This window comes from Thalia democratica, chromosome 8, assembly GCF_965202585.1.
Source record: "Thalia democratica chromosome 8, ktThaDemo2.hap1.1, whole genome shotgun sequence".
NCBI lineage: Eukaryota > Metazoa > Chordata > Thaliacea > Salpida > Salpidae > Thalia > Thalia democratica.
The window spans coordinates 15250259-15266612 of NC_139172.1; the positions used below are offsets into that span (position 1 = coordinate 15250259).

A 16354-nucleotide genomic window follows, 5' to 3' on the forward strand; every position below is an offset into this window, starting at 1 on the left:
TTAAAATAAGTATTAGCAATCTTTTTTATAGACTATCAATAAAAAAAGTATTTTATTTAGTTATATTTATCTAGTATTTAATTTAAACAACATACATTTTAAATGTTATTGTGCTTAACTTTTTGCAGTTAAAACTTCATCAACAATACTGTGTAATTTTCTATACAACAAAGTATAGTTTAGATACAATATTTTAAACTTTAAAACAAAACTTCTCATGAAACTAAAATAATAAACCGCTTTTAGCTAAAACTCAAGAAAGTGATTATGATCTTTTCTAAACTACATTTATCAATTTCTACTTCTCTGTAAAATATGAAAAAGCATAGTACATTATAAACTATCAGGGTTGCCACTTGTTTTTTGAAATTTTTTTCCAGATCTTTAAAAGTAAACATTTTTGGGCTTATTTTTAATTTAAATTTAAGGTTAAAAACTGTGCTAGATAGTATATAAACATTGAAACGATAATGTTAAGCTACTTTAAATATGTTTTTTAACAAAAAAAATTTTTGATGATGACAAATTTTTTTTATTTATATAATATATTTTTTGAGTCAAATCGAAATTTTACTACTGAACATGTGAAAATTCCAGGTTTTTTTAGTGATTTTTGTTTAAAATTCCAGGTTTTTTTCAAAATTTCTCAAATTCCAGGTTTTTCCAGGTTAATTATGCCTAAATTATTGAATTCCAGGTTTTTCCAGGTAAAGAGGCAACCCTAAAACTATATAAGACGTAGTAAACACTTAAAGTAATACTTTAATAAGACTGTACTTGTCTTATATTACATCCTTGTTAAGTGGTTATTATTCCAATTAAATTTTAAAAACAGTTTACAAACTTTTAAAGTGTGGTTTGAATTTTATGGATTTCAATAAAAATGCTAAAATATTTTTATAAATGTACTTTGTAATTTAAAAAATAATTATGAAGCTAATTTTAGCAAAAAATACTTTATTCATTAACCTAACCAACATATGTGTACAAATTAAGCACATACTTTAGTTCAAAAATTTTACATTTAAAAAATAGCAGTAACACCAGAATGAAGATACTATCAATTTAACGGTTTACTATAATTTCTAACCAGATCAGTAACATTTAGTTTGTTTTTAATGAACATTTATTATGGAACCAAACTAATTTTAACAAAATTGTTCTTATATTAAGTTATATTTTATTTCGTCACTAAGAAAACTTAATGTGTATTTAGTTTTACTTGAAATGTTTTTTATTAATTTTCATTTATCATAATTACAACTTTTTCATTATTTTCTCTATATCAATCTGCTTATATACTATTTCCTTTATGTATTAGATTTACCAAATTATTTGATTTTTTTTAGTTCTGTCTTGTAGGATTTTTAAAGTAAGCTGTTATAACTATATCTAAGTTGGATCTTCGTCTCATTTACCTAGCTAGAATATTTTTAACGCAAAAAAACTTTTGTTTAATGTACCTATACAAATCTAACACGGAGATTTTAAAATCTACAAACTACTGTGTATATTCTACGTTGTATGTAAAATATGATCGGGTTCGATTTTTAAGTAAAGTATAAGATCATACTAAATAAAAAAAATACTTTGCTATTAAGTCAAGAATATACAAGTGTTGAGGTCTTTAAATAAATAGTAGTAATTTTTTTTAAATAGCCTAATAAGTCATTTATGCCATTCTGTTTATTTTCAAGTTGAACCAGTTGCGGCTTACAAGATAAATTACTAAACAAACCTAGTGTATTTCAATATTCTTAAGCTACACAGAGCAGAAAACTATATTTAGATATCAACCAAATCAAAAATTCTCAAAGAAATTAATGATAATTTATCAAATACAACTTAGTAAATTTCAAAAAAAAAAAAAAACTTTAGATTATTATTTTTTTAATGTTATTTCATAAAAGACTTAAAAAACATCTTAATTAATAGTATTTATCAAACTTAATATTTATTGACTTAGAGAAAATATTAATCTAAATATATCTTAAAACTAATATAAATTTATTAATCAATATATTTTAGTTACATGGCAGATATATAACAAGAAAACACAAGTAAGTTTTGAATAAGTGCAATCTTGAATAAATGCAGTAAATTATAAAGAAAATAACACCTTTCAAACGTATTATTCATATGAAATAATAAACTTTATATAATAATTTGATGTCAACTAAATTATACAAAATTTATCCTTTCTGTCATCTCTGTTTTACAAAATTGTGCAGAAAGTATCAACTATTTTCGAAGGTTAGTTTAAAACATTTTTTATACAAAAATTATGTTTTTTTTGTTTTGAAAGAGTCATTTAGTTAGTGACAACTAAATTTTTCCTTAAACACCAAAAACGAAAAGAATAAAGAGGTTTTACAAGAATATAACTAAAATAAGGGTGAAACTTAAAGATTTGATATGTAAATGTAATTGTTTGGTAAAGCATTTTGCAAGCTTGAATTAAAATTGGATATTTCATTAGAGTTACTTTTTATAATTTAATATCTTATGATAGTGTGAAAATAACTACCAAATTTTATTTTTAGAATTGTTTAAAAAACCTAGTTATAAAAGTATAACTTTTTCTTCTAATTAATGTATACTTGATTTTGAGAAAAAATCAGTTTTATCTACTCCAATTAGAAAAAATAATTTAAATTAACCATAAAATAAACCCAAGTTTTTACGAGTAATTAATCGAATATTAATTTATGAGAAGTTTATTAAGAACTTTTTTCAATAGGATCATAAATAGTTAACAAAAGTATTAATCATTTTTAAAAACATTATCAACCATAAACACTTAAAACTTTCAAATGATAAAACGTTGTAAAAGTAAAGTGTTAAAACATGTAATACGTTTGTTATATTAGAGAAAAAAATAAACCTAAAAACCAATAGAATTTATTTTAAATTTTGTATTCTTAAGTAAAATAATGATTTATATATTTAAAACAAAATTTAACAAATTTTTAAAACAAAATGAATGAATAAACGCATGCAAACATATTTTTGAATGTTCTTTTACCTACTCGTACAAACTAGTAAAAAAGCTATCCTTTTGCTTCCGAATTTTTATCGTCATTTTTTCGTGATATATCACTAAAGTTGATAGTAACTATCTGTTGTTTGGGAATATATTGTTCTACTTCAACACCAGCCTTCTTCAACATGAACCTACTTGCTATAGTGGAAGGACGGTCATGGTGCTTGTCTGAATAGTAGTAAACCTTCCGTATTCCTGTTAAATTACCCAAGTTTAACCATAAGTTATTCATTGATAGTTATCAAATTAAGGTCAAAATTTATTTACTTTATTGGTCGTGAAACTTTATTGATTTACTGACACAATAACATAAATAATTTAAAATAAATCATATTAGTATACTATTTAGTTTTCAAAAAGTAAATTCGGCAAACAATGCTTCAAAGCAATCAAATGTATAATAAATCATACTAGTATAAAATTTAATAACAGTAAACAAATAGAGTAAATGGTCATTTTACTATGTCAAATAAATATAAAAGAATGTACTCAGTTTGATAACTACTTAGGTCAAGTATTACTTTTTACTTAATTCTTAAACTCAAAAATTAATAGCTGATTATTATAGGTTAGGTTAAATTAGATCTGTTTTTATTATTCTTTTAAAAACTTAAAGCTAACTGAATAAAAAAATAAAATATGAGGTGAACAAACCAGATTGAATGATAATTTTGGCACATTCATTACATGGAAATAATGCAACATAAATACTGCAGTCTTTTACAGAAGAAGAATTCTTGTTCATAACAGCATTCATTTCAGCATGACAAACTGTTTTAAATTAGAAATTTAATTAAATTTAATTAAAATTATAATTTATTTACTTTTGTAGTGACTTAATCTAACAACTAACACGCAGCAAAAGATAAATATTTATCTAGTTTTAAAAATTTATAACGGTACATACTTTAATTATTTCTTTGTAATACTAATAATCATTAAGTATATTTTGTTTTCCATAAACAAATATGTTTATGAAATCGTAAATACAATTTCAATCATATTTTATACGGGTTGTACGAACTTGACTTTTCCCACAAACCTATTTATCACAATCAATATACATTTACAGTATAACACAACGTTTTTAGCTTAATATATATACTGGAACTTACAATTTTTTTGTTAAGAGTCTCTTCATTTTCATATTAACGTTAAAAAAGAAGAATAATAACATCTTATAAACCTTTTTCAGTTTTATCTTTTTGCTGCATTATCAATAAAGCCTAATAAAAATATATTCATAAGTTTTTTTTTTAAGATAAGGATAAGCTTTGAAAAGTATTTCAATAAAGATATTTTTGTACAACATTAAAATAAAAAAAATATGTAGATTTTATTTAACTCTTAATTTGTTTTTTTTTTCTTTTTTGCTTAAAGCAGGAGTAGGCAAACGTGGCCTGCGGGCCATATGAAAGGCAAAAGAGCGGCCCGTCAACATGTAACCATTTTAAATGGGATGCAGCCCATGAAAGGTATAATATTCGGTCCGCAAGAATGCAAATTTTTCCAGCAAAAAAAAAGACACCTCCACTAGATATTGTGTGGTTTAAAAAGAGTAGCAAAAAAGGTCTTAGGTAAAATTTATTTATATTAGATACTTCCCGGAATGGTAAAAACTGATATTACAACTGTAGTCTTTATTATTTTCGAAACTTTGCCTGCAACTACCAAATGCCTGCAGATTCCTAGCATAAAGATAAAATGTTTTTTTAAATTTTCAGCATTCAAAGTTGTTTTTCTTCTTTTTTATTTAAAAGTTAAGGTTACTATTCTCTAACTAAAAAATAATCTGAGTCATTTTAAGAATAAGTGGTCGTAGTAGTACTAATTTAGATATTTTTAATATTTTTTTTGTGCAAATGAGGAGAAGCAGTAATAAAACAGCAGTAATAACATTTAAACCCTTATCCCTAACCAATTTTATCTAAGTTTTTTGATCTCAACTTTTGCCCCTAACCCACATTACTTAAACATGTAATAAATAGTACTATTGGTTAAGTGAATAAAATTCAAAAGTTATTTAAACTATCAAAACAAACGAAAAGTTAGTTTTAGCCAATCAAATTTGACCAGTTCTACTGGAGTCAGCCTGTGTGAAAACAGAATTTAAAGTTAATTAAATGAGCTATAATTATACTACCAACATTTATAAATGCTTATGATATAGTTATAAATTACTACAAATTATTTAAAACTAAATTATAAAATTTTAATTTAGTTACACAACAAAAAATAGTTTTTAAATGGAAGATCAACTGAAAATAAAACTAGCTTAAAATTTTCAAAAAAAAGTAATTCAAACTAGCCTAAGATGGGCTAAGTTTTTATTTATCTCAAACTAGCCTAATTAAGCCGTAAGTAGTATAGTAAACTTGATTTTAGTAAAATTGTTATTAAGTGGAGACGTTAATACTTTAAATACTTTTTGATGATTGTCAATATAGTTCAATTTTAAATCTAAAATACTAGTATATTAACAGTCAAGTAAATTTCTTGAACTAAATATTTTAGTCTTAAAACTATAGAAAGAAAATAACTTATTTAAATGACTATATAAACTGACTTAACTACATCGAAAGTTACCTAAAAAACTAATTTAAAATAATTATAAAAACAAACCAAATGGATATTTAGTGTTTAGCCAGTCTTCCTTGGGGCTATTTTGCCATGGCACCTCATCATCATTCACACCAGTTGGCATTCCATTATAACCGATACCAACAATCTTTTTGTCTTTGTCTACTATACAGGCACCAACCTTTAAAACAGCTTAAATTTAATATTCAATAAAATTTTAAATTTTAAAGCTTGCACCAGCGTATTTTTCATTTTTCATTGTGCAGAGGTCATCAAAAAAAAACTTAATTTGCACCAGATTCATAAGTACACAGATTAAAAACTTACCATTGCAAGATTTTGTTTTCTTTGTAAATAGAATTTATAAAGAAGTATTTTTAGTGGTCATTTTTAAAAAATACACATAACAATTTCATAGTTTATTTTACTTTGACAGCTTTTGACTTTACCTTATTCATAATCAAAAAATTGTACAAAATAATTAAAACTAGTGTAAGCAACAAAAATATATAAGACAGATTAACCAACAAAATATATACAATTATACATTAAAAATAATGTAGTGCGGTAAAATTACAAGACTAATAATAAATTTTATTTAAATAAACATTTATATACAGTAAAAACTTATATATATCTAATCAAAAAATTTTAGCGTGTGGGTAATACCCGGTTTAGTTAATTGTTTGTTTAAAATTAGATTATAATGTTCAATTTAAATTACATTGCAGAACCAAAATTGCTATTATTTATGTTTTTATTTCTACAGTTGTTATAATTAATAATATGGTCAGATACAGCTGTTTTTCCTCTTATATGTACTTTAACTCTTTCAATTAGTGGTCTCAAAGTAAATCCAATATATTGGATGCTCTTATCAGGGTTTCCTAAACTTTTATTTTAAAAGGCCCCTTTTTAAGAAAATAAAAAGGCTATGGCACCAACTAGATTTTTAAAAAAACTACCATTAAATACGCCCGAGACCTTTTTTTTTGCTCTTTATCATCAACTCCAGAATATCTAGTGTAAGTTTCAAATTATGACCTCATGACCCCCTGTAGGTCTTTGGGAAACCCTGCTCTTATCTTTAGAGTATTTGTATTAGTAGACTACATTAGATTTCAATTCATGAGGTGTAATATCTTAATTCCTGAAATAATTACCCACTTTCCTTGTAGTAAAAATAACTTTAGTGTCTTCAACATTATTGATTACTTGTTTTTATAGTTTGATTTTATATTTGATACTTGATTTTCCTATGTAAGGTAATTTTATGATGTTTCTGAAGTTTAAACTACTTAGTTTTTCATTAGTACTTTCTTTATTATTAATTTTTTAATTTATTTATTTACAAGGCAACAATGTTTCTCCCCTAAGGGATCTTCAGGCCTGTAAAATAAGATAAACATAAAACGATGGACAACTTAAGAAAATACAATAATGCAAAAAGTTATAATTGAGTTCAAATTAAAATTAAAAATGTATAGCGCTATTACTAGATAATTAGTTAACAAAATTAAAAGTTTTATAACAATGAAAAAGACTTTTTAAATATGATTTATACTTACAATAGATGATTTGTTCTATATAGATTTGGATTTAGCTTATAACAAAACAAAATAAAACAAAATGGCGCTTAACAAATGAGGGTACGAGTAATAACAAAAACAGAACTAAGTGATAGAAAAATTAATACGCTAAGTTTTAAAATAAAATTTCCTAAAGTGCGGGCAGGTGTAGAAGAGCTCTTGTCTTTTGTTTAAAATTCGTTTCTTATTAGCAAGTGCTATTTCTATCTTTTCCAAATTGCAAGTCTTACAGATTTTACCTATATTCTTCATTTCCCTGATCTTGTGCATTATGCTCCATCTTAAATCGTAGCTGGTGTTATTGTTTTTTAGCCTCCAAATGTACTTGGAAAGCTCTGTTCCCTTGTTATTTTCATTCTTAATATCACTAATGTGCGCATACCATCTCTTTTTGAACTGGCTTCCTGTGGATCCTATGTATTCTTTTGTTTCGTTCTGACTGGTAATCGTCGCCTTATAAACAACATTACCCTGCAAACATTTGCCACTTAAGGGGCAGGAGTCTTTGTCGCGGCAGTTGCATGTTTTTTCCTCTTGGTTGTTTTTATGATTCAGTTTATTTAGTATCTTCTTATTGTGGCTACTTATTAGTGATTTGACATTATCCATACAACAGTATGATATTTTGCAATTACTTCTGTTGAAGATCTTTTTCATGCTCTCTGTTTTGAAATGTTTGTCAATTAGGTCTAAGAATTTCCCCCCAATGTTGGTTTTTACTGACTGGCAGTATGGGGGATTAAAATACATAATTCTTCTTGTTCGTTTACGTTTCTTCTTGTCAACAGGGTTGGCTTTGTTTTCATATTCAAGCTTGTGTTTGAAGTCGACGATTACCGGTCAGAACGAAACAAAAGAATACATAGGATCCACAGGAAGCCAGTTCAAAAAGAGATGGTATGCGCACATTAGTGATATTAAGAATGAAAATAACAAGGGAACAGAGCTTTCCAAGTACATTTGGAGGCTAAAAAACAATAACACCAGCTACGATTTAAGATGGAGCATAATGCACAAGATCAGGGAAATGAAGAATATAGGTAAAATCTGTAAGACTTGCAATTTGGAAAAGATAGAAATAGCACTTGCTAATAAGAAACGAATTTTAAACAAAAGACAAGAGCTCTTCTACACCTGCCCGCACTTTAGGAAATTTTATTTTAAAACTTAGCGTATTAATTTTTCTATCACTTAGTTCTGTTTTTGTTATTACTTTAAGCGCCATTTTGTTTTATTTTGTTTTGTTATAAGCTAAATCCAAATCTATATAGAACAAATCATCTATTGTAAGTATAAATCATATTTAAAATTTTAAAAAAAGTCTTTTTCATTGTTATAAAACTTTTAATTTTGTTAACTAATTATCTAGTAATAGCGCTATACATTTTTAATTTTAATTTGAACTCAATTATAATTTTTTGCATTATTGTATTTTCTTAAGTTGTCCATCGTTTTATGTTTATCTTATTTTACAGGCCTGAAGATCCCTTAGGGGAGAAACATTGTTGCCTTGTAAATAAATAAATTAAAAAATTAACTTTGTCTCCAATTATTTAAATTGTCGAGACCTCTTGTGCCCAAGGAATAATCCTTGCATACATCTTTATTATTAATAACAGATCTCTCAATTACGCCATCACCAAATTTCTTTGGATAACCATTTTTTATGAACTTTTCTTAATAGTTTGTGATTTCATGTTTGTAAATAGTACCATTAAAGGCTATTCAATAACCGTAATATTAACGCCCTTTTCCATTGAATTTGTGTCATTGAACTAAAATTCAAAATAACATATGTATCGTTTCTTTTTTATGTACCTTTGTAATTGTTTTGTCTGTTGTAAATTTGGTTTTAATATCCAGAAATTGGGGTTCGTTTCCACCTAATTCACAAGTGAATTCTATTGATTTATGTAGTTAGATTAATTTTTTGTAAAAATTTTTTATTAAATAATCTTTTCGAAAAATACAGAATATGTCATCCACATATCGCAGGTATAACACTGGATTGTTTTCATCTTTGCTATTGAATAAAGTTTTTTATAATGTTCCCATGAAGTAATTTGCTGTATTAGAAGCTAACAGGTTTTCCATACTTACACCATCAAATTGGGAAAAGAATTTCTTATTTTACTTAAATAAGCCTCCGTTAACAGATTTAAGATTAACCATGTTTGATTTCGTTATGGTACATCATTGGAAATCTTTTGTAATGTTTAATTTATTGGCACATTAGTGAATATAGAAACTACATTAAAGCTAATACAGTAGTCACCATCTCTATGTTCGTATTTGGATAGTTTTTCTAAAGTTTGTAGTTATTTTCTCCACATTATTTTTTGGAATATATATTTTAATCGTTTTATCAAGAAATTTAGCTAGTTTGTATGAAGGTGTATCTAACATTGATATAATAAGTCTCAATGGATGGTGTTCTTCATGTACTTTGTTTACTAATTAAAGTCTTGAAAGAATAAACTATATCAATTCTCAATTAGAAGTTGAGATCTTTGTATTTGTTTTCTAAAAATAAAAACATACAATAATGTTATATATATATATAAATATACCACAGATGTTTTTGTGTCAAAACTTTATTCCGATTAACGGCGTTTCACTGCTCTCAAATAAATTTAAGAACAGATCTACGGAGTCTATAAAATATTAACACACATTAGAAAAAAAGCATGTATAATTATGTATAGTATTTATGTGAGTAGTAACTATAAACGAACTTTATGGTTTAAAAACAAAGTTTGGAGTAAAAACATAAAAATATAAAATTGTTTACAAAAACTGCAAATTTAATAAAAGTATATACTAACCTCAAAAATGCTCTAAGAATAGGCAAGTTTTTTAAAAAGAAAATTAAATTAAGTTGTGCAGAAATGTTACGTGTTAATAAACTTAACAAATAACCAATAATTTTTGCAGCTTAAAAACATGTAGTATTTAGCTTGTAAATGTTTGTGATTGTATATGGAAATGTTGTGAAATAAATAAGTGCATAAGTAGACAGAGTTATTTAAAGTAGAATCGTCGGTTGTGGGGACAAATGTTTGATAAATCTTGCCGCTTGTTCAGAAGTAGGTCTTTATCTTCTGCTGCAATTACTGCTCTTTCTGTATTGCAAGTTGGGCAAATTCTACTTACTCTGTAAAATGTATGTTTAATGTTCTGAACAAGCCGCAAATAAGATTTATCAAACATTTGTCCCCACAACCGACGATTCTACTTTAAATAACTCTGTCTACTTATGCACTTATTTATTTCACAACATTTCCATATAGAATGTTAATAGTTAAGTTAGATATTTTTTTTTAATGTAAAATACTTTAAATTATAGGAATAAAAAATTAAGGAAATTACAGTCTGTTAAGTAAGTTGTAACAAAAAACTAACTTGAGTACTTGGATCTTTACTCCTTTGGGCTGATAAAAATGCCACGGACATGAAATAATCATCCCAACTCAAATAGTTTTGTCTTTTTTTCGTTGTTAAGTTCCTATAAAAGTAATTATTGCATAAAAGTTTACATTTTTAAAATTTCAAAGTTTGACAATAAAAACACTAAATGTCAAAAAAATTTGGTTAACAGACTTATTTTAAATTACAAACTTCTTCAACTATTATAGAAAATTAAAGATTTTATCAATTATAAATAAAAAGTTAAGTATATAATCTAGTCACTTTAATCAAAAAAATGATTTATAAATATTGTTTTAACTTTCAGATAGAAAATAAATATAAAATTGAATTTGCAAATTTATCTTTAAACAACTTTGTTTCTTGTTTTAATTTCCATTATTTAATTGTCCATAAACAAAATTTTATTTTATTTTAATACTTATAAACCTTTGGATTTATTTTATTTCATTTATTTTTTCTCATTTTGTGTGTCCTGTTTAAATGGCTCAGGTTTTGATGCCTGAGTTCAACATTGCACAATAAACAATATAGTAATAATAATAATATTATATATACAAGATTTTAAATAATACTGAAACATATTTTTGTTAGGTTAGAGATTGATAATACTTAATTTGTGTATAATCAAGGTCTGATATTCATAAAACTGTCCCTAACTATAAATAAAGCAAATTGGCTACACATTAAATTACATAAGCCATATATAAATTTTAATTTCTGGGTTTTAATTTTTCAATGACTTGTTTGAAGATGTCAAACTAAATAAACTTTATAACTAGTTAAAAAAATGTCTAACAATTTAAAATGACTACAATAGCAAGCATACAATGTTTTTTTTAGATGTGGTATTCACAGGTTTTTGAGTATTTTAAATAAATTTAAGAAAACATAAATTCTTAACATTATATGTTAACAATTTTAAGAACAATCTTAGAACTAACAAAGTAACTTTTAAAGAATATAGTAGATCATAGCGTAGAAAATACTTTTTTTAGTCTTTTTTTTTTCAATGTTTAAAATTAAAATACTAGTTTATTATTATTGTTTTTAATGTAATTTAAATTAACTTTTGAGATATAAGTGATCAAAATTAGAGAGTTCAATAGGTTTCCCAGTTGAAATGATAAAAAGTAAAATACTTCACATATTATATATCACCTTCTTCTGTTTTTGAATAAAAGTCAATAAAATTTCAAGTCTAATCTTAAATAAAATATGAAAAAATTGTAATAAAAACTAAAACTTTGATTAATAATGATAGACATCAGTTAAAATCCTAAATTTAAACTCACATAAGTTCTTAGCATTTACACAATAACTTTGCACCTTTTGACGTTGAAATAACAAGTTAATTAATGGGACAGGTTACTTTATTACATAACTTTCAGTTTAAGCTAACTCTTATTTAAAAATATAAATATTCAATCCAAAGAATGTAATAAACTAATGTAGATTTTCCTAACAAACAATAAGATTAACATCTGTCAAAGAACTTAAGCAAGTTAGAGTTTATTTGTAATTTACTAAAATTTTCCTATCCCAATCAATTTTTTTTTCAAACTTAATCAAGATATAAAAATGTATTTATAAAAAAACTTAACACTAAAAAGTTTAAACTAGTATAAAACAATAAATGTTACCAGTAAAGTAGATAAAACTAAAGAAAATTTTAAAACGTTGCTTTCAAGATTTTTATGAACTAATTTTTTTATAAGCAAAAGCATAATTCATAAGATAAAAAAGTTGGTTGTTTATTTAAATTATAAATAATAACTCACATTTCAGACATATCTCCTGAACCATTCATTGCAACTTAATTTTCTGTTCAAATTATGAAGTATTAAAAGCACTTATTTTAGTGATTTTTGTTCAAAATTCCAGGTTTTTCTTCAAAATTTATCAAATTACAGGTTTTTCCAGGTTTCAAAGTAAAGTGGCAACCCTGATTACAAAACTTAGAATTAACACACTTTAAAATAAAGTTTATATATTAAGAACAAACTATTTTTTTAAATTAAAATCCTTATGAAAATTAAAATTAAAACCTGGTTTTTTTAAACAAAATTCCAGGTAATTTTTTTAGATAATTCTTTTTCACTGAGGGTTTATATATACATACATATATTAATAATATAAAAACAACTAATATTTGACTTGTTTACTATAGTTTCTACGCATTAAGTGTTTTGTCAGAACAAAAATAAACCTAACAGCAAGATTTCAAAAGAATCACAAAAATATACATTATGACGTTTCAAAGAAAATTGAATAATTTTAGTTAGCCAATCTTAAAAACAACTTCTGTACAAGTTAACTTATGTTTTGTTTTGTCTTGTTTGTTCTTATTTTTAGTTTTCATTCGTTGCTTAATTTATTATTGATTAATACTTTTTTTTTGTTTTAAAATACTTATTTTAGTTGTAAAGACAGGGTTGCTGTCTTTATTTTCTTTAGAGATGACTCTTTTTTAAATTTTTCAACTTTATATTTTTCTAGACTACATAAATTACATGTTTTGATGCTTTTTGGTTTTGTTTTAGTTTAGCAAATTATTTCCCATTTTATTATATTATATTTAATTCATAGTCTTTTAGTTCCCATATGTAGTTTAGTTTGATAAGTCAGTATTATGTTTTTTTAATTTATTGTTTAAGCTTGCCTTATGGTTACTGTATCTATTTTTAAGTGTTCTGGTTGTTGAACCCACATAAAATTTTGTTATGTTGTTTGTTTTTATTGTAGCTTACTAGATTATATTGTTTGCTTGGCAGTTATTGTCTAAATGACATTTTTCTTTCCTGCATTCGCAGGATTTTTCTTGCTGTTCAAGGTTCAGGTTTTTAAACATTTTGTTATTGTGTTTAAGAATTTTTGTTTTCAAAATTTCCATGCAGCTACAACAAATTTTGAGTCTGTTCTTGTTAAAAAATTTGTGATATGGGTGGTTTGGGTCAAAGTATTATACCTACTTTATATATAAGGAATGATATGAATTTTTAGTAAATTATTTCAAAAGAAAACAATATTAAGTTGGTTTCATATTACGTTAGTCCAGTTTTTTTTCAGAGGTTCCACAGAAAACAGACCACCAGTTAAAACACTTTCCTGGTTAAGCATAAAAATTTTTTAATACTTAGCTGTAAATAGTTACTCATAAAGAGTCTAAAGTAAAAGAAAATATGTGTAGGTTTTAATTTGGATTAAGTTATACCTAACTGATTTAAAATTATGTTAAGATAGAATAAAAACATTTAAGATCCTAGTAAAAATATATTGAAATGAATTTAAAAGTAGGTGGTACATCTCAATGTTTCCATGTCAGGCAAAAGCAGCATGTTAAGAAAAATCTATAAGGTTTATTTTTTTATGAAGACGTAAAGCCTGAAGGTAAACAATCATCAATCCATGAACACCTCCCCAACAAACCTAGTTATGCTGAGAACTACATGGAAAGCAGATTCAAACTTTTATCTAGAGTAGGGGTTGGCAGGCCAAAAAAGTTATAACTTTAATGTGCTTAAAAAAACTTTTTTTTTTCTAATATTTTGAAAAAAATAAATTTAGCAACAGATTATCTTCTAAAGATAACACTAAAAATTATAATTTTAAGTTTGAAAACATAAATATAACAACTTAATTGAAACAAAATTTTAAAAGGGGCTAACTCTTGATCTAGAGCAAGAAACACCAACCATCTCTCAGTTAGAAAACCATTGTTCATTAGAACTGGCGAGTCAAATACTTGTAAACAATAAGATTTTTATAACTTAAAACTACATAAGTTGGTTGTTTTAATGTTTTACTGTTGATGGTTTTGTAATGCTTTACTTTTTAATTCAGTTACCAATAAACTTTCTAAAATCTTTATTGTTTTCATTCTGTTAATTCTACCTTAAAAATAATACTTAATAAGTAAAGCATAACCTAATCCAAATTTAAACAGATTTTTTTTAAATTTGATTCTTTATGACTAACTATTTTTAGCCAATTATTTAAAAATCTTTACATTTAACTAAAATTTATACTATGCTTTTGTCAGCTTTTAGCAGTTTTATTTTGAGATGAGCTAAACAAAATTAATATATGAACTTTCTTAACTTTCAAAACTAGTAATTTGTATATAAACTTTCTAGCAAAAATCAGTACCAAAACAAAAAATTCAATTTTTTTTTGGTTTTTGAATGTTGTTTATGTTTTTTAGTAAATATTTTTTAGTTAAATTATTTTTTTGAACTATAGCTGAAGAATTCATCAGCTAATGATTTCATTAAAAATGTATGAAGTACTAATTTGTTAAAAAAAAGTAGCTTATTGATTTCTATACGAGCAAAATTTTAGGCTAGTATAAATTAAAATTCAAAATATTTTAAATAAATTATAAATAAAAGTTATTGAAAAAAAAATTTTACTTTGATTAACTTTTCAGATGTTCTTGAATTTTCCACTTTACTGTTTATTTACTTTCACCACATTGTAATATAAAAGCTGTTAAATAAAAAAATATTTTTTTTACTTTTTTAGCTAACTTATATATACAATATAACTAGAGAGTTTAGAACAAATAAATAAGACACAGTAATCTATCCACTAATAGGAGATTGATAATTAATAATTTATTATTTTTGAGAATAAACAATTACTCAGTTTCACCGCAGAGCGGATTTTCAAATTGTAAATCTGTGGTAAAATAATAATATTAAAAATGACAAATATTTGAAAATTGGTTTGAGTTAAGCTGATATAAAAAAATAAAAATAAATTAAGAATTATATTAATGTAGAACAACCTTTAATTTTAAAACTATCAAATTATAGTCTACAAACAATACAATTAAACCATAGTATACTGTGGGGTATTGATATCTAATGGATTTAAAGAGATTAAAACTTTTACAGAGTTAGAAGTTATGGAGTAGTATATACATATTATTAAGCACACAGTTCTAATAATAAATTAATAATGTGTTAATGTTCAAAATAAAACCAGGGAGTAAGCATTAAAAATTTTTATGAAAGCATTGTTGTTGTTATTGTTAACAGAGTTGTATTATGATGACAAAGTATAAAATGGCTTTTTGTGAAAAATTTTAGATAAGCGAAAAATAGAATGAGGGTTAGATTTCAGATGTTAAATTTAAAAAATAAGATAAAAAATTGAATATATTTAGTTGAGAGATAATCAAAGAGAGTATAAACTACTAATAATTCAACTCAAGAAAAAAAATATATGTATACTAATTCTCCAATAATTATGATTTACAACTGGAAATGGGTATATTATAATATATGCACAATTTATCTTATATCTTAATAAAATATATTTAACTAATCAACAGACTTGAAAAAAAAAAAAATAAATAAAAAAAATAGTTTTAACAGTTTAAGACTGAGAATGGGAATAATATTATAATATATGCACAAATAATAAAATATTTTAATAAAATTGATACCTGTGTGAGATATAAATTATAAATATTCATTTAAGTAATGTGGGCATTGGGTTATCAGTTCATTTCTCTTGTTTAAGGTTTTTCTTTTGTCTGCTAGGGCTATATGGAGTCTTTCTAGGTTACATAAAGTGCACATGTTAGTATGGTTTGTGTTAGATTTTACTGATTCTACTATTTTCCATTCAATTGAGTATTTTATATGGTTACTGTATAGGTCCCATAGGTGATTTGCAAGTTGGGTACAATTTTTGGGTTTGCTTTTAA

The 16354-nt window shown here is 24.7% G+C and overlaps 1 protein-coding gene across 1 annotated transcript; it reads right to left on the reverse strand.

The window, feature by feature from the left end:
- Positions 1-2694: 2694 nt before the first annotated feature.
- Positions 2695-15128, reverse strand: LOC145843442 (deoxycytidylate deaminase-like). The gene is made up of 6 exons (XM_082950927.1): positions 15051-15128; positions 12420-12462; positions 10615-10717; positions 5666-5804; positions 3698-3814; positions 2695-3238 (listed from the first exon to the last, which is right to left on the reverse strand). The coding sequence occupies exons 2-6, from the start codon at positions 12446-12448 to the stop codon at positions 3051-3053; spliced, it is 576 nt and encodes a 191-aa protein (XP_082807053.1). The 5' UTR covers positions 12449-12462; positions 15051-15128; the 3' UTR covers positions 2695-3050.
- Between the last annotated feature and the right edge of the window lie 1226 nt (positions 15129-16354).